This window comes from Pongo pygmaeus, chromosome 12, assembly GCF_028885625.2.
Source record: "Pongo pygmaeus isolate AG05252 chromosome 12, NHGRI_mPonPyg2-v2.0_pri, whole genome shotgun sequence".
Classification (NCBI taxonomy): domain Eukaryota; kingdom Metazoa; phylum Chordata; class Mammalia; order Primates; family Hominidae; genus Pongo; species Pongo pygmaeus.
The window spans coordinates 116,356,670-116,382,364 of NC_072385.2; the positions used below are offsets into that span (position 1 = coordinate 116,356,670).

At 41.3% G+C, this 25,695-nt stretch overlaps 1 protein-coding gene across 2 annotated transcripts in view; it reads right to left on the minus strand.

The window, feature by feature from the left end:
- VSNL1 (visinin like 1) overlaps positions 1-25,695 on the minus strand; it is a 116,200-nt gene that overhangs the window by 53,923 nt on the left and 36,582 nt on the right. For both annotated transcript variants that reach the window (XM_063648937.1, XM_054475751.2), the window contains exon 2: positions 9,952-10,118. In XM_063648937.1, coding sequence (XP_063505007.1) covers positions 9,952-10,113 — 162 coding nt within the window. In that variant the 5' untranslated portion in view covers positions 10,114-10,118. The remainder of the gene's footprint in view (positions 1-9,951; positions 10,119-25,695) is intronic.

Consider the following 25,695-nt stretch of genomic DNA (forward strand, 5'->3'; position numbering starts at 1 on the left):
CACCAAAGATGGAAGAATCAGTAAGACAGAGAGCCTTCTTTCAGCAGTTGCTCCATGGGCCACTGGAGGGCAGGGGTAACTGATTCCCACCTAGGTGAGCTGGTCATTCACAGACCCAAGATAGGTCAGTGATAGCCAGATCCAAATCCAGATCACCATTTCAAAATGTTAGAAGAGTCCAGTAATGTAAAACAGCTTTTCACTGAGAAATCCAGACATGATTTTGCATGTTCAAGTCCAATTCTGTAATATAAATGTGCTATTTCTTCCTCTTTTTTTTCTTTTAGGTGGAGTCTCGCTCTATGATTCAGGCTGGAGTGCAGTGGTGCAATCTCGGCTCACTGCAACCTCTGCCTCCCGGGTTGAAGCAATTCTTGTGCCCTCAGCCTCCCGAGTAGCTGGGACTACAGGTGCATACCACCACACCCAGCTAATTTTTGTATTTCTAGTAGAGACAGGGTTTCTCCATGTTGGCCAGGCTGGTCTCGAACTCCAGACCTCATGTGATTCACCCATCTTGGCCTCCCAAAGTGCTGGGATTACAGGCGTGAGCCACCGTGCCCAGCCTATTTATTTATTGTTTTGAGATGGAGTCTCACTCTGTCATCCAGGCTGGAGTGCAATGGCGTGATCTTGGCTCACTGCAACTGCCGCCTCCTAGATTTAAGCAATTCTCCTGCCTCAGCCTCCCCAGTAGCTGGGATTACAGACATGCACCACCATACCTGGCTAATTTTTGTATTTTTAATAGAGACAGAGTTTCGCCATGTTGGCCAGGCTGGTCTCAAACTCCTGACTTCAGGTGATCCACCCACCTCAGCCTCCCAAAGTGCTGGGATTACAGGTGTGAGCCACCATGCCCGGCTGCTTTGACATTTCTTCTATTGCAATTAGAAATGGAGTGTCCTTGAGCAATCTGCTGCAGAGAATAACTAATGGGACAGCAGATCCTTCTAGCTTTAAACCCTCATTCAAGGGCTTCAGTGTCCTTATTTGTAAAATGGGGGAGGGAGTGGACTGAGAGACTTCTAAAGGGCTCTTTCCAACCTTATCCTGAGGGCAGAGAGGTTGAGGTGTCATCTAAGAGCATTCCTTCAGGATGCCACAGTCACAATAACCACTGATATATCTCTAAACGACACCTGCCCTACCATGGGAAAGCAAAATCCCAAGGTGTGGAAGCCATCCAAAATAACTTCACACCCTTGGAGACAGGGGAAGGTTATCATTTTGACCCCTGTGGGGTAATTGCTGTCTCTAATGCTGGTAGCTAGCTATTCCCTGAGACAATATCACCATAATAAAATACCATTGGAGCCTCACATAGGACCTTGTTTTCTCAGAACTCTAGATTATTATTGTCTTTTCCTTGAGATTTCAGACCCCAGCTCTTGTCTTCCACATTAATTCAAGTTGAATGCAGCCTCAATCGTATTGGCAAACATTCCAAGTGGAAATAAACGCTAAAAATTGCAACATCCTCACCAGCCCTGTCTGGATGACATTATGTATTTCATGTAATGTCTATTCCTTAAGGAATTAAAACCCTTCTATATACAGCTCTGCCCAACGAATTTTTAATAAAGTCTGCTCCTAACTACATCTTAGTAACAAACAAAATCTGAATCCCTAAAAACTGGTCATCCCCAAATCTTTTTTGAAATGTTTTATTTTCAAAATTATTTGAATCAGATGTTAAGAAGAGACAGTAGTCATCTCTGTCACATTTTCTTTTGATAAAATATCTGATGAGAGAGAAAATTCTTGATGCCACATCCCAATAAACTGGACTATTTGGCATCTGGATATCCTCCCATGCTGAGGTACCTAACACCAAGTCACTGATAAGCCTCACCTGTGCAAGATGATTCAATGCTTATGAAGCACTTTTGCTCTCACCACCCTCCTATCTCAACAAGAGCCCATGAAATAAGCAAGGCCCAGAGTGTTATTCTCATTTGGCAGGTGAGAAAACTGAGGGGCAGAGTGGTCTGTGGATTTATTTAACAAATCTTAAGCATAAAGGACTTTCCCAAATTCACACTGCTAGTGTATGGCAGAACCAGGTGCACATCCAGCCTTCTAATTAAAATCACACTGCATTTACCTGTATTCAGGTTGCAGAACAGAAAGTCCTTGCTAAAAGTTGGGACAGATGCACACCAAAGTCTTGTCAACACAGGGGGAAGAGACTGTTTTGGCTTTGGGAATTGGGGAGGTCAAGACATGATTTCCCAGGGAGAAGCTTTTGAACTGATCCTGGAAAGACGGCTAGGACTGAGCAACATGATGTGCATTCTGCTCTACCACAAGATAAACTGGAGAACCTCCCAGATGCCTGCTCCTGAACGTGACTACCAGGACACAGGAAGCACGAAAAGGTGGCTAGGAGGCTGGGCTGAGTGACTCAGGTGTTTGTCTCCACTCACCACTTTGTAACCTCAGCCAAGTCTCCTGACTTCCCGACCTCTATGGCTTAAAGTGAGGGAAATGCTATCTCTAAGATCGATTTCATAGGACTTGGTGAAATCAAGTAAGCCACTGTCGGACTGACAGGGGTTAGAATAATTGGAAAGGAAGGGAATAAAGCAGACAAGGGAGAGAGAAGAAGAGAGAAAAGAGGGAGTGAGAAACAAGGGAGAGATCTATGGCAGAAGCCCCAGAAGTATACAAGCTTTTTCTTCCACAGGTTGTTTTCGGGTTGTTGATCTCAGCAAGGCTACCAAGAGGTTTTTGATTATTTTTTATGTTTGTATTTTTGTTTCAACCTAACATACTTGATCCAGTGGGCCTCCTGCCAACACAATAGGAACAGAGGCTCTAAAACACAATAATCATTTTTAAATTCAAATTTTTTTGTCTTAGTCAATGAGATTTTTTAGTTTCTAGACAGACTGATGGGTCCTCATGTCCAAATTCACCCTCTTTTGTGGATCAACTTGAATATCACCTTCCTAACCAGCCCTCTCTGACCCTCTAGGCCCTTCCTTGTCTTTCCTGTTCCTGATCACAATCAACCCAGTGTGATAGCTGTTCATATACGTATTTTTTTACCCTATCTTGACTATAGGTTTCTGGATGGCAGCAGACCATAGCCACCTCGGCAGGGATTTGTGGTGTTTTCCTCTGCAAACCCAGGGCCTACACAGCCCCTGGCACATAGGAGTGCTCAGGAGGACTGCAAAGCAGGGGCTGCGTTTTATCCCACTAGAGACTCCCTCTGCATTAGCATGGAGCTATAGACAAAATAAAGCTTGATTGGTAGATCATAAATGAATCAGTCAAACATCATCTACATACCAAAAACCAATTTAACAAAACAAAGCCTAGAAGCTTTTATTTGTATTCTTATGCCAGTGAAATTTGTTTGAAAGTATAACTTAGAAGGGGATTTTGCTGCATTTGTCTTAGTGCCAATTAAGACTCAATAACTGCTGTTATGGAACCTAGAATGTTAGGTCTGCCAATGGTTAAAAACAGTTTTAGTGACTCTTATCCTTTCTTGGGACTACAGAATCCTCAATGAATCTGATTAAAGCTACCCCAAGAGAGTTTATATATAAAATTTTACTTGCAACTTCAGTGTGGGCAGAACTACTGAAGCCTATTTAAACATACTTCCAGGTTAAGACCTAGATTAGTGTTTTTCAAAATGTCACTTATAGATTTTGTCCTTTAGAACCACCTGGCAGGTCTTACTAAGAATACAGATATTGGGTCTCTAATTCCAGTGAACTAGCAACCTGAGGAGGGGGCCTAGCAATCTGCCAACTGAGCAGTCAACCCAAGTGATTCTGAGATGCGTTACAGTTTGAAAGCCACCTACATAGACCAATGTTTTCATTTGCACAGATGCTGAACTTAGAACCAGAAAAACAAAGGCACTTGTTCAAATCCCACAGCAAACAGTGCAGACCTTGATTATATACTTTATTGCATATTCTATAAGACAGAGGTTATGCACCTAAAATCCTATAATTATTATATGTTTGTGTACAACTTTAGGAAGAATGCCTTTTATTCCACATAGTAGGTTTTTAAGCCGAAGGGCACAATTTAAAAGTAGAATTCTAAAACCATACAATTACAGAATGTTTTCATAATATCTTATTAACTAGAAAAATATTTCTTATTCTATTAAAAGATTTTTACCATCAAATATTTAGGTGCTGGTCCTATAATAGCATTTATTCTTATTTTGTTTTAATACATATTCCTGGGTAGTTGTATCAACAAAATTTTGGTGAGTAAATTTGTATTTTCAATGCCTTAGGCCTGGAAAATTTCTCATTGAAGGGAATTCCACCAGTATATTTTGTTGTAAAAATAAAGATGGTTTGTGAAGTGAAAAGCATTGCTCAAAAATAAGATGATACACCAATTCCTCCAGGCTCTGAGCTTGCTCAGGGCAATTGAAGGCAATGCCCAATAAACTGTCTGTCCCACAGAAAGCACAGAGAAAATGGGTCTCAAGTGAATGAATGAACCAATGGACAAGCCTGCTCTTAGCTAGAAAAGCTGGAAGCGTGTTTTCTAATGGCAAAATTACAGAAACTCCTCAGGAAATGACCACCTAGAGGGACAGGGAATGACTTGGTAGGAACTCTTTTGTTATATGCAAATATATTTTATTAAAATTCAAACTGTTAAATCAATGATGATCAAATTGGACTCTAGGGCTCTCTCACCTGTCTCGGGTGCACCTGTCAGTGGCCTAAGACTTTTCTAGAAGAAAATTTGGAGCAATGGCACAAGCTGCGGCTCAGGAGAGGTGGGCCAGAGCCCAACAGAACAACCCTTGGGTACTCAGTGGCCTCTGAGGACCTCTCCTCTCATCTGAAAAATAATAAGCAGTAGAATTGAGGTAGGAAGTCTCCTTTCTGGAGGAGGGGCATGAGGGTCAGGACATTGAGAGATTGGTAGGAAATGGTAAAGAAGGCCTTAAGTGCCATCTTCATCCTATCTGGCAGCAGGGAGCTGGGGAAGGGTTTGTGCTTAGGGGACACAGAGTTCGGTGTCTAAGAATCCATGATGGGAATAGGGATGACACTGCCTCATAGTATGTCCTGCCATGACCACTGCCCCCAAACCCACCGGAATACACGGTAGACATCACTAGTTGACTAGGGCACATTTTCCTGTTGAAATTTCATAGAGTCTCTCACCCTCCTCTGTGCACCATTTGGTGCTGCCATCATACGTGGCCTATGAAATGAAACCTATTTTCATCCTGGCTGTTTAAGTGTAAATGAGACGACCGTCAATCAGGACAGCAAACACAACTTTTGATATGTCATAAATAGTTTTCATTTCCCTTCTTTCCTTTGGGACTCCGCCATGTGAGGTGATGAAACAGGCCTTATTATTTCCACCTTATAGACAGGGAAACAAATTCAAACCATCAGAGATTTGGTAAATGTAACACAGCTAGGAATGACTCTCACATCTGTCAGATTCCAAATCCCATTTTTTTAAACAACTCTGTGACTGCCTTTTCAACTGAACCTAAACCAACCCAAATGTTTCCTGATGAAAATAATATTGAAAGTCAAACTCCAAACATAAATTACAATCCACTTAGGGCTCTTTGTAGGATTCCTGTAGGTTTGTTTCTTGATTTCTTTGCCTTTGATGTCATAGTGGCTAAGCAAAATAGCAATGGCACCGACTCTCCTAGGTAGAGGACCCTGGGATGGAGACACTTCTTCCCTACACACTTGCTTGCTCTTCCCCTGGGTTGATTTTCTCATTAAACTGCGGCCAATTCTGTGAAAACACAGTTAAAATTGCAAACTGCCCATCTTAATTTGTGATGGATTGGCAATCAAAATGATTGTTGAAAACAGGAAATTCCCTTGGGGGGTGATCAGGTACTTGGTTCTTGGTGACAAAATTCAAACGCTTTCTTCCCAACCTATCAGCGGCAGTGCTGTGGTGGGGATGATGAAACATCTGCTATGACTTCTGTGGCCAGAGACACAGAAATCCCTATGTGTGCAGCGAGTTCCAGACATCTGGGACAGAAAGCATCTTTCTATCAGATGTAGAGGGCGCAGAGAACGCATGTGACAACAGAGAAGGAATAAGAATTATATTCATTTGCTCAGGTTGCCATAACAAAGCACCACAGACTGGGGGGCTTAAATCAAGATATTTATTTTCTCACAGTTCTGGAAGCTGGAAGTCCAAGAGAATGTGTTGACAACCCAATTGCCCATCAAAGGGAAAGTGGAAAATAAACAGTGGTATATTTGAACAATATAACGTTATACAGCAGTCAAAATACTTGAACTGTAGCAACAATAAGACATTAAAAAAGCAAGTCTCAAAAGATTCTAAAGTAAATACAAATTTTAAAAAACACACTTTATAGGATTACCAATAAATGTAGCTTCTCTCCCTGGCTGGCAGATGACAGCCATCTTCTCCCTGTGCCTTCCCGTGGCCTTCCCTATGTACGTCTCTGTGTCCAAATTTCCTCTTCTAAGGACACGTCACACTGGATTAGGGCCCACTCTCATGACCTCATTTAACTTTATTACCTCTGTAAATGATCTGTCTGCAAATACAGTCCCATTCTGAGGTACTGGGTGTTAGGACTTCGACATATGAATTTGGGGGAATATTATTCAGCTGATAACAGGCAGCAAGCTTGAAAAAGGAAAGAGCTATCTGCTAGAGGACATTTTGTTTTCTAAAAGGCTAATAGAAAAGTCTTCCTCTCATCACTGCATTAATGAACTTCTTGCTTTAATATTCCATTTTGAAATCAACCTCTCTGCTTTCTACTCTTGCCCTACCACCAAACATTTCTGTCATTACACCTTACATTGTGGTGAATCACATCTTCCCAACTTGCCTGTGAAATTCGGGAGTGCAGGCAGGACTGTCCCATAGTCACTTTTATATGCCTCCATCACAAGGCTGCCTAAGAAGGAGATGCACAGCCAGCATTTATTACATTCAGGCAAGAAATGCTTACCCACACTTGCTCTGTGGCAGGCCCTGTGCTAGCCGCTGGGTCTCTTACATTGATTGAAATGAGGTGACTGTGTCTTCATGACTAAAGAGTGAAGCCTGCATCTAGCTGGGAGGGACCATGTTCAGATCTGTGTTTTACAAATCTCACTCCAGCAGCTGTATGGTGGATGGGCTGGAGGGGGTTAATGAGGAGCTGCCCTGGGAGTTTGGCTGAGAGGCAGAGATATGTGCTGCAGTGGGAGTCAGCATTCCTGTCTTTGAAGTCTGTTCCACATTCAGTTTGTGATGCTGGGCAAATTGCCTCATTTCTCTAAACCTCAGTTTTAAATGCTTTTAAAAATATATCTGCTGAAGGAGTTCCTTCACATTTGGAATGCAAGGGCTTCTAAAGTTGGGAGAGTGTGGCCCCTGGCCTTGCAGCGGAGCCACTCCCATTATCCTGCTCCTCTTTAAACACTCATCAGAACTTGTTTTTTAGCAACCGAGGTGACTTCCCCCTGGAAAGGGAAATGGGTCTGGTAGCAAGAGGGGATGTGCCAGGTTGACTGCACACACAGGAGGTCAGAGGCTGCAGTCAGCTTTGCTCCCTCAGTTGCATCCCAAGATGCCTCAATCTCTGCACCAAAGATAGAAGGAATTACTGAATGTGCCCATTCACCAGGATAATGACTGTGTCTTGCTGAATATTTGCATTTTTTTCCAGAAGCATTGAAAGTAGCTTTTTCTCATCAGCCCATCTTCTGGGCCTATTACATAATCCACATCTTTTTCCATGCTTCTCCTTTCCAGCTTATCAGATCCGCCTTTCTTTTTTCTGTGTACGTGGCATATTTCTGCTGCAGTTTTTTCTGTCCTTGGACAACTCTAGAAGGAGAAAAAGACTGCCTGCTTTCTATTTGACATAAGAGCACAGGCAGAGTTGGAATAAGAGGTTGCCAAAAATATAGACCTAAGTTCAGAAAGTCATATATTCCCCTCCTGGAATAAAAAACCCACTCTAGGAGTGAGATGGGGAGGTGGGAGATGATTTTGGTGCATATACATCACTTGTACCATAAAACACCAAGCCATGCTTAATGTTTACATGACCCCTCACCTTGAGGCTGGTGCTTTTTCAGTGCTACATACTTCCAGTGTGTAAATAAAATACCTGATTTCCTGCATTTCAACTATTTCTTCAAAGGCAATACCCCTCTCATTTTAAACAAATAGTGAGGAACGTGGCACACAGAGCTCTCTTAATCATAGGGTGACAGCTTGCATGGCCTTTAGTGGTATGAAAGTGACTTTGACAAATCTTGTTTGTCTGTACTTTCCTTGGGGTTGAGAATAGAGATAGTTCCGAGGCACGGACTAGCCCCTAGGTGATAAAATAGAAGACGTGACATTGAAAACTAGGGTGAGCAGTATGGCTGTCTAGGAAATACATACTATCCCACTTCTCTGCAAAAGCAATAGACATCAATTGAGTAACAGATGCACTTTCTCAGCACTTCTATAGAAAAGATCCTGGCATGCTAATAATTGATTACTCAGATCTTAGAAATGTCACAGTGATCGTATAAAATGCACACTATTTATTCTGTTGATTAGTGAGCTTTTAATGATGCAATAAACACTTGCAACAGTTATGACTTTGAACACAATATATATCTAACCACATGGCCATACCCCCATTTCATCCCTTGGTCTTCCCCACTTGAAGTAACTATTCGTTTGAATCTTGTGTTCATCACTTCCCTGCTTTCCTTTTTATATGATTTTGTTGCATTTATTGGTAATCCTATAAAGTGCATTTTTTAAAATTTGTATTTACTTTAGAATCTTTCGAGACTTGCTTTTTTAATGTCTTAGTGTTGCTACAGTTCAAGTATTTTGACTGCCATATAATGTTATATTGTTCAAATATACCACTGTTTATTTTCCACTTCCCCTTTGATGGGCACTTGGGTTGTTTCCCAGTTTTGCCATTGTGAATAGCGCAGCTATGAGCATTCTTACACATGCCCCTTCTTGTACAGTACAAGAATAGAATTGCTGGATCATAGGTTATGGAAAATGTTCAGCTTCAGGACATAATGATAATGCTAAATATTTCATTCAATCATTTCACATACACATATATATATCTGGGTGATTCAATATTGCCCAAATCAACATTTGCTAATTAAATGATATAAAGCAATATTTTTCTATTTGGTATTTTAATCAGAAAAAGTTTTAAAAATGTATTTCTTTCACTTGTGTAACATTACATAAGTATACACGAAGTGGAATGTCTTAGATCAGCCCAATCTAGAACCAATACAACTTGTAGACTCAGACAAGCCAAAACAATACTACTGCAGTAGAAATTGTACCTTTTATGGGACTGTTCTGTGTAATGTTCAGGGAAAAGTTAGCTTCTGAGCAGTGTACAGTGTTGAGTTATCGTCCATGTTGTAGACATTGCTGACCAGAGATACGCTACACTCCCCCACCCCCTTTCTAAATGTGCTGTTGTGGGAATCTGGGTTCTTATCTGGATACAGGAGTATCTTTTTTGGTTTAAAAAAAAAAAAAAAAGAGAGAGAGAGAGAAAAGAAGCCCTCTTGTGTACTTTTTCTTTAACTGGGAGAAGTACACATACCTTTAACAGGCCAAACAATGCTGTAATTAGCAAACCATCAATAATTATCAGCAAACACTCCTCTCTGAGCTTTTTATGGTTCTTTCACCAGATGCTGTCATTCCTTGAGCTCTATTCAGTGCTTTGATTTAACAATTACTCTTTTTGTTCAGAAATTGCTTATTTTGGGAACAACACATATACATTTGCATTTTTAAATGTCAATTTTTCTTTCTGGATGGAAAACAGCCAGAGTTGAAACAAACTAGCTACTTAGAGTTATAATTCCATGTGAGGGTACATTTCATGAAGGCCATAGTTTCTGGCCTAAGGAATAAAAATAAGGTTGAAAAACAACTTACCTTCACATAGAGCTGCTGAAATTCCTCGAGATTTAGTCTCCCACTTGGACAGTCCTTGAGAAATCCTTTGTACCACTGCTTGAGTTCATGCTCATTAAACTCTGTGCTCTTCACCAGGTCCTCCATCACTTCAGGGGCCAGTTTGCTATTCTGCTTCCCCATCCTGCCTGAAGAAAAGCAAATTAATTCAATTAGCGCTGTGGCTGTGATCATTTCAAACTTGGTGAGGAGCCAAGCTAGAGTTCTGAGCAGTCCCATGGTCGGAACTCCCTCCAGTGTGGCTGATCCATATCTTCCCAAGTCTGCCTCCTTCTACTTGGTATTCTAGAAAAATATATGAGTGAAATAGACTCTTCGGACAGTTCCAAGGGCTGTAGGGTTCACTCTTTACCTCATTGTGTCATCTTTCTTATGGTGTTGACTCCCAAATGGAAGGCAACCATCCCTTTTCATGCTATTCATAATAAGCATATAGAAGCTGTTTTTCTTTTCCTTCTACAAATTACACTTTATTAACACTTGCTTCCCAGGTGTTTAACTCTACATTTAGTTTAATGGGATACTCAGTGGGATTACTGACAAGAACAATGAGAAGACTTTATAACTAAATGATCAATAAGTGGCTTGGAATATCCAATCAGCAATATTAAGGAGTCTCAGTTGGTCTGGTTCAAGTTGGAGCTATTTTCCCCAATAAAAACAGCTATTTCTATTAGTCACACTAATTCTGTATTTCCCCTCTCATAATTAGATACTTCATACAACATTGTCTTCAGAGTTGACAAAATCTTAATGGTTTTCTTCTAGGGATTGGTTGGGGAGTTTTTGTTGATATTATTCCAGACTGCTATTATTTCTGATTTTGAGTTAAAGTAATAGTGCATAAGATAATGTTACCTATATCCATTAAGCACCAGGTTGTGTGGCCAACATCACAGCAGGGAGTAGGGAGACAGAGCAGGCTTGAGATAATTCCTGATTTTTCTTCCTGATTTGGCCAATTACTACATGTGTTACTTAGGGCAACATTAATTAACTGCATTATTTTCAACTTATTCATTAATAAAGCAGACAATAAAGCTCTTTCAGATTCATTGTGATGGCTAATTAACAAGTAAGTAGGTAAACAAAGGCCAAAAAAAATTCCAAAATTAAAATAACTGTGCAGGAAAATTAAAGATAATTAAAAAATTTTCCCTTTAAAGTTGCTTTATAATAAATAATAATAAGACTATTGCTAATAATAATAATAAAAGAATTAAAACATAAATTAACCCCAGGTTGATTTAAAAAGTCAAGTTAAACTTGAAAATTGGAAAATTTCCAGAATCAGGAAAGTGCCAGAAGATCTTTCAAATTCAGTTAAAAGATACTGAGTTAGGGCTGAAGAATTAACCAAGCGAACCCAGTCCTTCACTGTGCTTGAGACAAACTCTCTTTCAGGCTGCAGACATGTCTACACTTGCAATAGCCTGGAAGGGGTAATCTCATCACATACTTTATTGTTATTATTTTTTAACTTCTCCTAAAACAGATTCCACACCCACTGTCAGCAACCTGCCCCAACATTGGCCAATTCTTTCACTGTAATGAAACTAAGCCACTCTTGCTACTTCCAGGGAAATTTCCACTCAGCACAATCTCAGCAGCACAAAATGCAGTCAGATGATACCATTAAGATGGCCATTTACCCTCCAAACTCTTCAGCATGAGAAAAGGGCCCAGTATCAGCAACTCTTCCCTTTGTCACGGGGCTTCTCTACTTATTTTTGCTCTGAATTCAAGTTCCAAATCTCTTATTGGCAACTGTCTCTTAATTATAAGTTACTGTGGAATTCCACAGCTGGGTGTGGAAATCAAGTGGGTACTCAGGTGTCAGGTTTAATTAATGTGGGTAAGAAAACTCTAATTCATGGTTACCCTGAAAATCAAAAGATGTATTATTGCGAAACCTTTCAGTACTTCACTTTGGTTTTTTTGGTAGAGAATTACAAAACCTTCATTCTTAAACTAGAATCTCTCCTAAGAAAAATAGCTATTTAATATTGAGTGCTGGTGATGGAGAAGGCACTTAATGGAACACCTCATAAATTTCATCTCCTGCTCAGCAATCACCAAGCAATCAGGATTAGGGGAGCTCCCTGGGGCTCAGAACGCTTATGGTAAGTTACTTGTATAAGAGCATACAATTAATGCATGGCAGAGCTAGAATTTGAACCTGGATCTATAAGACTCCAATGTCCAATCATAGACTGGTGGATGAAAGACATTTCAGGAGAAGGAACAGGAAGAGCAAAAGCAGGAAGGCTTCAGAGAACTGAATCACTGCCTAGAAGGGATGAAAAAGGATCACTTTGCCAGCCTGGCTGCCTTATTTGGAAAAGACTTAAATTTACCAAACCACAAGCTCAGAAGTGACTTTGTATTAAAAACCACCTCCCCCAAGTGCCTTTAGAAGTTCAACAACGTATCAGCTTCTTTGTTAGGCAAGGAAGCTTGGCTTCTCCATGGGTCACTTGTGATGTCTTAAACTGTTCCAGTTGACTTGAGAGAGGGTGGTCTCTTACACACACAGGAAATATTGTCAGGACTGTGAATCACAGTTTGGAGACTCAAGTGCATAACTTCATGCTCCTTGTATGGGTCTGCACCATCACTCAGGTGTGTCGGGCAATGGTTGAATCACACAGAAAGTCAGGTTCTGGCCTGGCTCAGAATGGCATTGCCACTGCCCTCATAGGCCTCATCAGATCTTGCCTGGATTAAAGATTGGCCTCCCCACTGGGCTACCTGACTCCAACCACCCTCCTTCTGCACAGCTGCCTGAGTGAATTTCCAGAATACAAACCTCATTGATCTACTCTCTAAAAGCCTCTGTACTTCTCCTTAGTCTCCATGATGCAACCTCATCTCCTTAGCGTGGCTCAGGTCCTGCCTACTTATATCCTCATTTTCTGCCCATCTGTCTTTTCTCATGTGTCAGTGATTATAAACTATTATAGATTCCAGGATTGCACGCTTCCACACTTCCGTGGCTCTGCATATGCTGTTCTCTCCTCCTAGAATGACTTTCCCCCGTTTTCTGCTCAACAGACTTCTTCCCCTTCTTTAAAGAGTCTCAATTTACACACCACCTCCTCCACGAAACCTTCGTGGACTCTCCATGGCAAACTTAGGCACCCATTCTCTTAGGTATCTCCCTTTCCTTGTAAAAGCTTCCATGATCATTATGTATTTCTCTACTGGATTGTTATTATGGTTTCTTGAGAGAGAGGACTATTATTTATTTATTTTTGCTTCTTGGTAACTCCTATTAGGTGCTCAAGTAATATTTCTTGAGGACGTGAATAAATAAGGGGTCTGAGATACTTGGTATGTTTTTTTTTCTGAGAAAATGTCTCATAATCTATATATGAGGAGAGTCAATGCATTCACAAGTATAAATATAAAATGCAGTTGGCAGATGGGAGAAATATTTAACTGCATGGAAAATATTCAGCCCTCCTGGAGATTGTCTTCATCATTAAAATTGAATACCTCACAGGTGGGACCCATGTCTTTTATCTCAGTATCTTCAGTAACTGACATAAAGGTGGTGTTTAGTAATGTGTGATAAATGAATGAAAGTGTAGTTAGATTAATACTCTCCACCTATAGTCCTTTTGCTCTGGGCTGCAGTGATATGGGCCAAGCAGTATCTTTCATTATGGGACCAGCATAACAGAAAGAGTACAAACAGTACATTTTATCACATTCCCAATAAAGAGATTCCCCTACACCATATGAGGGGGAAGCAGGCTGGCTCTGTCTCTAACTTACTCTGTGATCTTGGCCAAGATCCTTTCCTTCCTAGTTACTCCATTTCCCCATTTAAAAAATGAGGAGTTGGACCAGATGATCTTTAAGGCCTTTCCAACTCTACCATTCACTGATTTCCCACATAGGTTTTGTAAATATGAAAATATGAGTCAGACTTCCTATTGGCTTGTCTCAACACATGCGGGCTCTGTGGATTCTTGACCTGAGAACCCATCAGCATTTAAGTATTTATTACCGAAGAAGGGAGGGGACAGAAACTGGAGTGTATTACTTTTAAGCTGGGGTTTCAAGCTATAATATTAAAGCCAGCCCATCCCCAAACCAAAAGAATTTCTCACTGCTTGTGTTGTCACAGAGAGAAGTTCAGTGCTAGGAACAAAACAGGACTGGTGGAAGGGCTTTGATGGACAAGAGAACTTCAAATGATAGAACCCTTGTGGAGGAAAGCACAGCTTCACTTAATGGCAAATGATGTCCAGAGAAGATGGCACTTTTGTACACTGATTTACAACAGGCTTTTGTGCAACAACATTGACCCATATAAACCATTGACCCTTTTTTTACAGCATTAAAAACAGTATTTTTAAAAACTCTGTAAAAAAGAGATTACGATTGTTTCCTTTTTACTGATGAGACCTTTGAAGGCCAGAGAGATTAAGTAATTTACCCTAGCTAAACCAGCTAGTAAGGGCTTAGTAAAGAATGCATGCAGTTCTCTCGCACCCCACTGCTTTCCTAATAGAGGCCATCGTCTTCTCTCACCTGCAGGATCATCTCAAAGATACTGCAACTACCTCCCAACTGGTCTTCCTGTCTTGAGTTTTACTCATCTCTCATCCATTTCCTACCCTGTCTTGATAGCAGGTTCCAGAGCAGAAGAGGCAGAGGATTTAAGAATGCTCTTAGAAGAGGACCAGGAGAACTTCGTGGATGCAGAAAGGGCCTACAAGGGAGCTAAGAAACACCCATGAGCACCTTTTTTCTATAAGCCCTTTGGGTATTAAAGAGGATTGAAACAAAATATATGTGTGTGTGTGTGTGTGTGTGTGTGTGTGTGTGTGTGTGTGTGTGTGTTGCCCTCAGCTTGTCTCTTACCTACTGTATCTAAATCCAGTCTTCCAGGACATAGCAGGGCCTGCTGAGTATGAAGAGGCACACAGAACTGCATATCCAGCTCCTCCCAGGTAATCTAGCAATCAGCCTGGCTGAATCTTAGCAAGATTCATTTAAATAAAAACTGAGTGGCTGAAATGGAGCAGTCCCACCACATGTGCAAATACATAGCAGGATAAACACAGCAGTGGGAAAACAACTTTGGAAATAGGGCCCAGAGCAAAGGAAGAAAGGGCTTTAGGGGCTCAGGTTGGAGACCTGCATGTAATGCAAGTATTGAAAGAGGCTGCAATGGGCTGGTCAGTGACAGATTACTTAGGTCAGTCTTGAATAAATCTTTTCTTTGAGCCCTAGGCTCTTCACTTATATCTTGAAACAATTGCCTTTGTAGAGACTGGCCTTCTCATGCTTAGACTTCTGCCTGGAATGGCCCTTGTGCTTTTTTTCCCCATCTATCTAAACCTTACTCCTGTTGCAAGGCTCCATTCCAATCCTGTTTTCTCCATGATACTTCTCTGCCAACTGTTACTACTCCTGTCTTTTCCTTGTATTTGATATTGTGGTTTGGGGTCATCAATGACCCATGGCATAATTAACTTGATGGAATCAGGCAAAAAACTCTCTGCACAACTAAGTTTGGCAGATGTTTGTAAGAATCTTCTAGGAGAAGATTCTCTACCTCTGTGCTAGGTAAGGCGGGATATAAACAGAAAACATGGTACCAATCTTAAAGGGCTCAGACCTGGGTGCAGGAGACATTTACAAGTCTTGGAATATGAAGCATGATGAAATGAATACTCATAGCAGAGAGCTACATAGTACAGAGGATAGACAAATAGACAAATACTGACCAAATCAGGCACCTTCACCTGTCACCAGTCCCCAGGTGAAAACTCTTAAGCAGTCTTTCCTAAACTTGTCTGAATACAAGAATCACCCTTGGTTCTTCCTTAAAAATACAGCTTAGTGGGTTGATCCCTTGTAGGGAAATTTGTACATTTAAAAAGCAACTCAGGGGAATATGATCATGAGTCAACTTGGGAAATGCTGCTGGAAAGCATAAATAAAAATCGAAGTACATGATATAAGAAGCACACCCCAAACCAGCACAGACATAACCCAAGGTCTCCCTGATTCCTCACTAACCCCGTCTGGCATTCCTGATGTGGTTTCAAGATCCTTGTACTGGGGACTAGCATTAAGAATTCCAAAATTGGCCGGGCGCAGTGGTTTATGTGTAATTCCAGCGCTTTGGGAGGCTGAGGTGGGCAGATCACCTGAGGTCAGGAGTTTGAGACCAGCCTGGCCAACATGGGGAAACCCTGTCTCTACTGAAAATATAAAAATTAGCCAGGTGTGGTGGTGGGCACCTGTAATCCCAGCTACTCGGGAGGCTGAGACAGGAGAATTGCTTGAACCAGGGAGGTGGAGAAGGTTGCAGTGAGCCAAGATCGCACCATTGTACTCCAGCCTGGGTGACAAGAGTGAAACTCTGCCTCAAAAAAAAAAAAAAAAAAAAAAAAAAAAGAATTCCAAGATCACACAACAAGGGAAGACCAAAGCTTAAAAAGATTTGCCTGTGGGCTTCTCTGCTTTAAGCGCTTTGGTTTTAGGTTGGAGAGTTTGAGGCTCAGGAAGGTGATGAATTTTCCCAGATCACATGGGCAGCTGATGGCAGAGCTGGGATGAGAAGCCCATCCCCCAACCTGGATGGGTGTCCCCTACTCCTCACCCCCACAGCATGCTGTCCCTGTGTCTAACATTCAAAGCTTGTAAGCCACTACCCATGTTTCTCTCTGTGCAAGGATGTTGAAACAACCCCCAGCACTACCCCCTTGGATCCTATAAACAACTGACACCGCTAGTTTCCAGAGACTGTTAAAAACAGCCTTGAAAACCATACCTCAAAATTGCCCAGCATATTGTATGGGTTTTTTTTGTTATAATGAAGGCAAATATCTGACACTATGCCTCTTTCTGTTCCCCTCTTCTTCATCCTCCAGAAGCCAAGTACTCACAAGCCCCCAGCAGCATTTCCCAGCGGGCAGGGAGGGTGTGGACCACAAGCTGGCATTTCATGCTGTGTCGGGGGACTAAAGCAGCTTCTGGAAAGAAGAGAAATCCCTTCTTACAGCATCCTCTGATGACATTACCTCAAAACCTGAATCTCTTGGAATTAGAGTTGAGGTTTCACCCCATAAGCATGGAACAGGAGGGGGGCCACAGACTGCATCCCTGGGGACTCAAGATAAGGCAAACATATTTTTTTAATCTATAATAAGTGAGGGAAAATATTTTGACAGCAGTGGCAGTGGCAATGTTAGTTAGGGCGAGTAACAAGAGTTCTGTTTGCCAAAGTATAGTAAACATCTGAAGGTGAAAGCAGAAGTGGGCCCCAGGGATCAATCATCTGATCCAACCCCTTTGTTTTCTAGAGGAGGCCCAAGGAGGCTAGGGGACTTATGCCAGAAAACATAGCGAGTTAGTAACAGCCTAGCCATGCCCTGGCTACCAAGTCTCAACGATAAGACTCATGCCTGCTGCAGTGCCCAGGCCTCTGATCCTTGGGTACTGAGACAGGCTGAAGGTCCTAAGCCCTTCAGAATCATGTCTTCTCATGTGAGTAGGGTGTGACAAGTGGACTCCCTCCTTAGGCCTGCCCCAGCTGCTCCCAGTGAAGTTTCCACCTGAGCTGTCTTTTTACAGGGCAGGTGCTGAGAGCCTGAAGTGGCTCTGGAGCCTTGGCCAAATGGCATATCCCTGACTCTAGGCTGGGTGCTGCCAGTGGACATTGGTCTTTGGCTTTCACTAGGTGGTCTCAAGCTAAAACCCACTTGGAAACTTGGGGGCCAGATGTCCAGGGGCTCTGATCTGCAAAGGGTCAAAATGGCATAATCAGCCCTTGGGGGTCAGATGCAACTGCCATCTGCCTCCTTTCCAAGGCACAAAGAACATTTCCTGAGTGCCCAGGAAATATGACTTAGACCCAAGCCATACTTGATACCCAGGTGCTAGTCTATGACTTTGGAAAAGTTTCTACTCAGACTCAGTTTCCCTTGTATCCCATTTTGTGGGTTTCCTTCTTTTTGTCAGGTTCTGATGTCTCTTTTATTTTCAACTGGACTTAGCGTAGTAGGGAAAAAAAGTGTGTGCTGGAGTCAGTCTTAGGGTCAAATGATGCTCCTGCTTAATACAAGGTGCGTGAATTTTGACAAGTTACTTAGCCCACTGGAACCCCAATCTTCCCATTTTTCAAATGAAAATAATGTTATTTGCTCAAAGGGTTGTTGTGAGGATAAATGAGATAATGCTGACTTTTTTCCAACAGTGGCTTCCATGAGGCAGGTGTCCAAAAAACAGTAACTATTATTATCCTCATCACAGGACCCAGCCAACTGGGCTGCTCCAGATGATGGAGAGGCGGACTGTTCAAGATTCAGGCCTAGACAGCAGGAGTCATCCTAACCTCAATACATGGCACCAAGCCTGGCACACATAAACAGAAGTACACAAATTGTGAAACATAGGGAATTTTACTGTGGCCTTGTTGACTGTCCTTCCTTTATATAAAAGTGCATCATATCCGACCCGACTGAGGAAAGTCATCTGAGGACCTCACAGCCCCAACTAAGCATCAACCATTGAGTGAAGTTTCCATCCAATTTCTTGCTCACCCACTGAACAGAAGTGTGAGCTGATTAATAGCTGGTAACCTTTCATCTGGGAGGGTTTCAAGCAGCCACCCACTTTTCTGCGTCTTATTTTTACTTCCCTATGTGTCCTGTCTCTGACCATTCTATGTGTTTCTGAGAATTGGTTTCTATGAAAGGAAATGGGCCATCTTTGGCAGTGTTAGAACCTCACTTAGTTCTGTGAGGTAACAGAGGAAATGCTTTCATTAATAATCACAGCCTTCTGTCCAACAGATTGTGTTCTAGGTTGTGCTGCCAAGTCCCAGTGGGGAGGGACTGTGGCCCTTATCTGAGAACAGCAGGGAGCTGCCGGGAAGAGCAGACCTGGAGTGTCCCGCTTCACCTGCACATTCCCTGTCACAGGGTTAGGCATTGATCATCAGGAATGCAACCCCTGTCTTTGCATTCAAAGAACTTGAATATTTGGTGGAGGGGGTGAGTGGCATGTACCAGTGTCCACCAATAGTAGACAAGTCCCAATTCACTCATCTTCTGACTCTTAGGCTGGTGCTCTTTCCTCTCTGAGAGCCATTTGCACTCACCATGTTCCTAAGTTGTTATCTCTACAGTAATTCTAAAAAGATACTTTAATTCATGTTGGTTAGTCTTAAAAACAACTTTGAAATTCTCGTATGAATGTGGCTTTATAGAAGTAAAGTGTTCTAGTTGAAGGAAACATGATGCTGAAAATGAGTCAATTCATTCATTTATTCAGCAAACTTTTACTCAGTATTATCATATGATTCCCAAATTTTTCTTTAGGACAAGTCTTTCCAGGTCTTTAGGGGAGGTCCTAAAGAAAAATTTGGGAATACTAGATAATGTATTCATCTGCCTGGTAGACATTTCCACCATTGTATTCTACAACCACATCAAACTCAACATACTATGCAAACATGAATTTGTCCTCCTTTTTCCCCTAAAACATCCTTTTATTCTTTTTCCTCTCTGAGTAAGTGGCCCGCCATCTTCACAAGGTTCCATTCAGAGTCTGGGCATCATTCTGAACTTCTCTATTTCGTGTTTCTATATGTAAACCTATCAACAAGTTAAGAAGTTGGTAGATTCTACTTTCTAACTCTTGATTCCATCTACTTTTCTCTGTAGCCACTACTTTGGTTCAAGCCATTATTCTATCACTTTGAGTAGTACAATAGCTTTCTAACTTGCTTCCCCATCTACAGTCTTGCCCTCCTGAATTCCATCTTCCATACTATCATAGCTGGAATGACCTTTCTAAAACACAAAACCCAATCATGTCACTGCCCTGCTTAAACCCTTCAGCGGTCTCTCATTATCCTCACTCTGAATTCCAACTGTCAGCATGGCTTCCCAGACCTGCTCACTTGGGCCTATACTTTCCCTCCAGCCTCCCACCTTCCTCCTTCCCCTCACCCCTCCTAGCACCTCTTTAGTTTCCTTTCTCCCCATGTTCTCACCTATGCTACAACTTCCTAATATCATGCCAAACCTCTCTGTGTTTCCTTTTGCTGTTCCTTTTGCTCTGAGGGCAGTTCTCATTAGCTACACGTTGGTTCTCTAGTGAACTCCCACTGATATTTCAAGATGTAGAGGAGGTACCTCATTTTCAGTGACTTCACTGTCTGGCTACTTCTTCTTTTGCACATTACACAACTGCTGTTACTGCATCACCTGCCACAGTAGTATCTGTAATCCATGTCTCCCATCTCACAGATGGGGGTTCCTCAAGGGTGGGTGATTGTCCACTTCACCTCAGCACTAGTTCAGAGCCCACTGCTGAACAGATACCCAGGAAATGTTGTTGAATTAATTAATTACTATGTAATCCCTCCCATTAACAGCTAGAGCTTATCAGTTGAGCAATAAGAGAGAACCTATGAAACGAAGCTTAAAGATGATTGCACTAAGTGCTATTAGGGAGAGAAAAGCAGTGCCATAAGGAAGAGGGAGAGAACATGCTTCTTTCTAGGAAACCAGCAACAAAGCTTCTTTGAGAGATTGAGTAAGGAATATTTTATAAAGTGGTCCCTTGAAATTATCTCAAGGAAATAATGACACAAGCCTGCTGAGACATATATACAAAGGGTGTTTACCTCAGCATTGTTTAAAATCATTTTTAAAAACCACTTTTACCAACTACCTAAAGGTCCATCACAGGAAACTGGCTAAATAAATTTCTTTAGAGCAACGAATGGAAATTATGAAGCCATTAAAAGTGATAATGTATATCTACATTGATGGATATGGGTGGGTATTGACTCAATGTCATTTATTTAAGTGAAAACACACAAATGTACAAATAAACTGTATATTTTTAAGGATAAACCCTTACCTGAGGACATATAATACAATATAATGGAGGAAGGGAATGGGAGCATAGCAGATAAAGGATAAATTAAAACTATATGAGAAAACACAATAAGGGCTTTATACAAACAATGTTGATATTGAGCCATGATCTGAGGAATACGATTAACATAAGCAGCACTTTAGGAATAAAAATGAAAGAAAAAGGAGAGATAATATTGTAATAAATTGTTAAGTGAAAAATGCAGGTCACAAAACAGTAAGTGTAGCACCACTTACTTTTGCTTTATACACACACACTTGCTTGAGCTTGTGTGCACAGGAAGTTTGGTCAGTTCATAATTTATATCAAAATCTTAACAGTGGTTATAACTGCTGGTGGTATAATGGTGGCATTTCACTCTCTCCTTAATATCTTTCTGAACTCTTTATAATGAGCATATAACATTTATAAGCAGAAAAATGTGCAAATGTTTTTATTTCAGCAAACAAATAAATGCACAAAATGTATTTCATTCACCAAACTAATAAAATCCTAACAAAGCTCACTTCTTTCTATAAAGTCTGGGTTTCATTTTCTTTCCTGACATGGCCTGGAAAATGCACTAGATTAAGAGTGAGAAACACTTTTACAATTTGCAAACTGCCTCCAGGGTTTCTTCTTACAATGACCTGGTGAATTAGGTGAGGCAGAAACTTTTATAGAACTTGTATAGATGAGAAAACCGAAGTTCAAAGAGGACACAGACTTTTGCAAAAGTCACACGGGAAAACGCTGGCAGAGTTTGGACTGAAACCTAGCTCTGGTGCTTTAGGGAAAGGTGTGGTCCCATGAACCTGTCAAAGCACAGAAAACTCACACAGGCCTTTGGGAGGCTTGGAAAACTTCCTGAGGATATTAGCTGGTTTTGTGGTCAACAGTTTCAGGTTGAGGTCCCAGAATGGTGGGTTTTACTTTCAGAGAAATCATTTCCTTATTTCCTGGAAAGGCAGCAGATAAGGTTGACCAGAGATGTTAATGTTCCCCAAGGCTTCTCGGATCTTTACTTTGTCCTTTGGGTAGATTCCTTTCTGGACTTCACTGGACAACTCTAGATCCAACCATAGGCACCCAGAAGTGGTGATCTATGGAATTTCTGAATTTTCTATTTTTTGAATTTGAATATAAGTCATTGTAATGAACAGTGGATAGTGCTTTAGCATTTACAAAGCTCTCTCCTATCTCACATCTTACATAAACCTTGGCATTGTTAGCATCAATCTTACAGAAGACAAAACTGAGCCTCAGAGAGGTTTGGTGACATAGTAGATTCTGATGGTCAGGGACTCTGACTCCCAGCACTGTGTCTCCCGATCACAACTTCTCCAAGATGCTGAGATGTCAGCTCAGGGTTCTCCTGAGCTTCTCCTCCATATTCATCACTTCACCCAGAGCTAAATAGAACGAGCCTAAGAACTAAAGGTCTTTGATCTACCTGTGAATCCTAAAATACTGCTGTTAATTCATTGTTTGTAAAGGGAGTGGCTCTAACTGAAAGCACCACAAGAGTTCCTTTTCCAGAATTCTTTCATCCCAGGGCCCTCCCAAATGCCTGTGTGGGTTTTCGGTGCTTTGATAAATTCATTGGACCACACCTTTCCTAAAGCACCAGAGCTAGGTTTCAGTCTCAGCTTTGCCAGTGTTTTCCTGTGTGACCTTTGCAAAAGTCTGTGTCCTCTTTGCACTTCAGTTTTCTCATCTATACAAGTTCTGTGAAAGTTTCTGCCTCAACCAATTTGCCAGGTCATTGTAAGAACAAACCCTGGAGCTAGTTTGCAAATTGTAAAATTGTTTCTCGCTCTTAATCTAGTGCACTTTCCAGGCAATGTCAGAAAAGAAAACAAGACCTAGACTATATAGAAAGAAGTGGGCTTTGTGGCCAGGCGCGGTGGCTCACGCCTGTAATCCCAGCACTTTGGGAGGCCGAGGCGGGCGGATCACGAGGTCAGGAGATCGAGACCATCCTGGCTAACACAGTGAAACCCCATCTCTACTAAAAACAAAAAAAATTAGCCGGGCGTGGTTGCGGGCACCTGTAGTCCCAGCTACTCAGGAGGCTGAGGCAAGAGAATGGTGTGAACCCGGGAGGCGGAGCTTGCAGTGAGCCAAGATTGCACCACTGCACTCCAGCTTGGGCGACAGAGCGAGACTCCATCTCAAAAAAAAAAAGAAAGAAAGAAAGAAGGGGGCTTTGTTAGGCAGGGACAAAAAGAGGGAGTAGGTTTTCAAATCCCTGGCATGATGGAGAAAACACACTTGTTGATGAGGAGCCAACAGAAGATTCACAAAAAAGAAGCTGGAGGAAGAGGAGTTGCATAGAAGGAGAAGCACAACCAAGTGTTCCTTCTTAGGGTTTTGGGAGCTGGATGGAAAGAACGTATTTACCAAAGGTTACGAGAGGAATGCTGACCCTCTCCTGTGAGGTCCCTGTGTTTGATGTGTTTCCAGCTCTGATTTAGGCTTACCCTGTCCTTGCTGGGCCTTTGTGAAGTATCCAGCAAGGCTGGAACAAAGCACTTTATTGTAGTGCATGAAAAATATCTTTGCTGAAAGGGACAATGCCAAGGCTAGGGGGACTAAAATTAGACCTTCCGGTGTGTTTGACTTGGCAAGTTGTATGGCCTCCTCCACCTGCCTCCCTCCCAGCCGTGGGCCTTCTGAGAGCACAGGTAGCATGTGCTGAAGGAGAGGAAGTGCCGCTTCCTCTGGCACCCTGTGGGGATGACAAATGCTTCTGGGCCTGTGTCACTTTCACTTGGAGTAGTTATGTGAAGTGATACTCAGTTTGAAGGGACATGTTTCCACATCAGCTAATCTGCAAATAAGGATGAAACCATATTGTGTCTCCCCATTAACCTAATGTCCCTCCATGTTGAAACCAAAAGAAAACCTCAAAACAATCCTATGTTTGAACCTCATATTTACCTTTGTCTAAGAATTTAGAGCTTCACCTAGTAACCATGGCAGAATCCAAAGAGCCAGTTTTCAGTGCCTTCCATCATACAGTGGAGTTGTGTTGTCTACAGCAAAGACCCGGGCCTTCTCATTAGACAAACAAGGTGAGATACTTGCTGGAGCACATCTACTAGCTGGGAAAGGAAAGTTACTGAGTTTTTCTTATCCTGTTCATTCAGCATTAAATTGTGTATATTAATAACTACCTCAAAATGTTAAATAAAATAATAATTCTATATGACTGATATTTTAGCAGTAATAACAACAGCTTATATGATCAAGTGCTCACTATGTGTTCATGGATTACCTCACTTCTTCTTTACAACAGTTTTATGAAGTAGATACAATTACTACTAATTGTAATATGACAAAATAGTAGTCATATTACAGTAGAGGTGAATGAGGCTTACAGAGAAGGTTATACAACAAGAAAATGATGGAGTTGGGATTTGAACCCTGACAGGCCCTTAGCCATTGTAAACTATTCTGTCAGATTAGAGATGAGAAACAAGAAAGTACTTTTCTGTGACAAAAACTGTTATTTCCACATAAGAGCTCATCAGTCTCCCTTTTTCACCTGGGTGCTGTCTTTATGTAACATTTTTTTCCCCAAGTGAGGGAACTCTGGGGTCCCCTGAGGCTTGGTCAGTTATCTCACAATTGCCTGCCCCTGGTCCCCAGGGGGATAGGAAAGGACTTGGATGCTAAATACAAGGGTAGCCATTGAAAGAACAGGGAATGTTTAGCCTGGAGAAAAAAAAGACTCAAGAGAAGACATTTGAGGTCTCCTCAAATACATGCAGAATTTACAGGCACAAAAATAGACATATAGATCAGCATAACAGAATGGAGAGTCTAGAAATAGATCCAGCTATACAGACTCACTTAATATATGATCAAGGAAGCTTTTCAGAACAAGGGGGGAAATAGAGGAAATATAATTTATAAGTGACATAATCACCTCTTGATAGCAATTTAACAAAAAAAGTAAGAACCATACCATATGCCATCTTTTAAAAAATCATTAACATTTGGAATCAAAAGTTCAATATAAAAACTATCAAAGAAAACTATCAGAAACTGAAAATATAGACAAAAGGTTAATAGCTATGTGTGTGTATATAATGTCATGTGCCTCAGAGTGACGGTTAACTCAACAATGGACTATGTATATGATGGTGGTCCCATAAGAGTATAATATATTTTTACTGTACATTTTCCATGTGTAGATATATTTAAGTATACAAATACTATTGTGTTACAATTGCCTACAGTACTCAGTACAGTAACCTGCTGTACAGGCTTGTAGCCTATAGGCAGGTGTGTAGTAGGCTATGCCGTCTAGGTATGTGTAAGGACACTCCATGATGTTTGCATAATGATACACTTCTCAGAACATGTTTCTGTCATTAAGTGATGCATGATTGTATTGTATTTATATCTAAAGCAAATACCAATTATTAAGGAAACCATCAGAGACAGAAGACAGAAATGATTAAAGAGTATGAATAGAAAATTCATACTAGAGTAAACACAAATAGTAAACTGATAGAAGTATGTTTAACCTGATTATTAAGGTCAAGATGGACTCTCTAAATAAAAGCAAAGACAGAAACTATAAAAGATAAGACTGATAGATATAACTACATCGAGATTCACAGTTTAGGGAATCTAAAAAAACAGAAAAAGTAAAAATAACAACATGGGACTATATATTCCACATACGTGTCTTTTAAGTATTAAGATTGCTTAAAAATAAATGGGAAGAGGATTATGCTAGCAGGCTGAGCAATGAACATCAATAGAATATGAACAAAAGATTAACTATCAATGGCC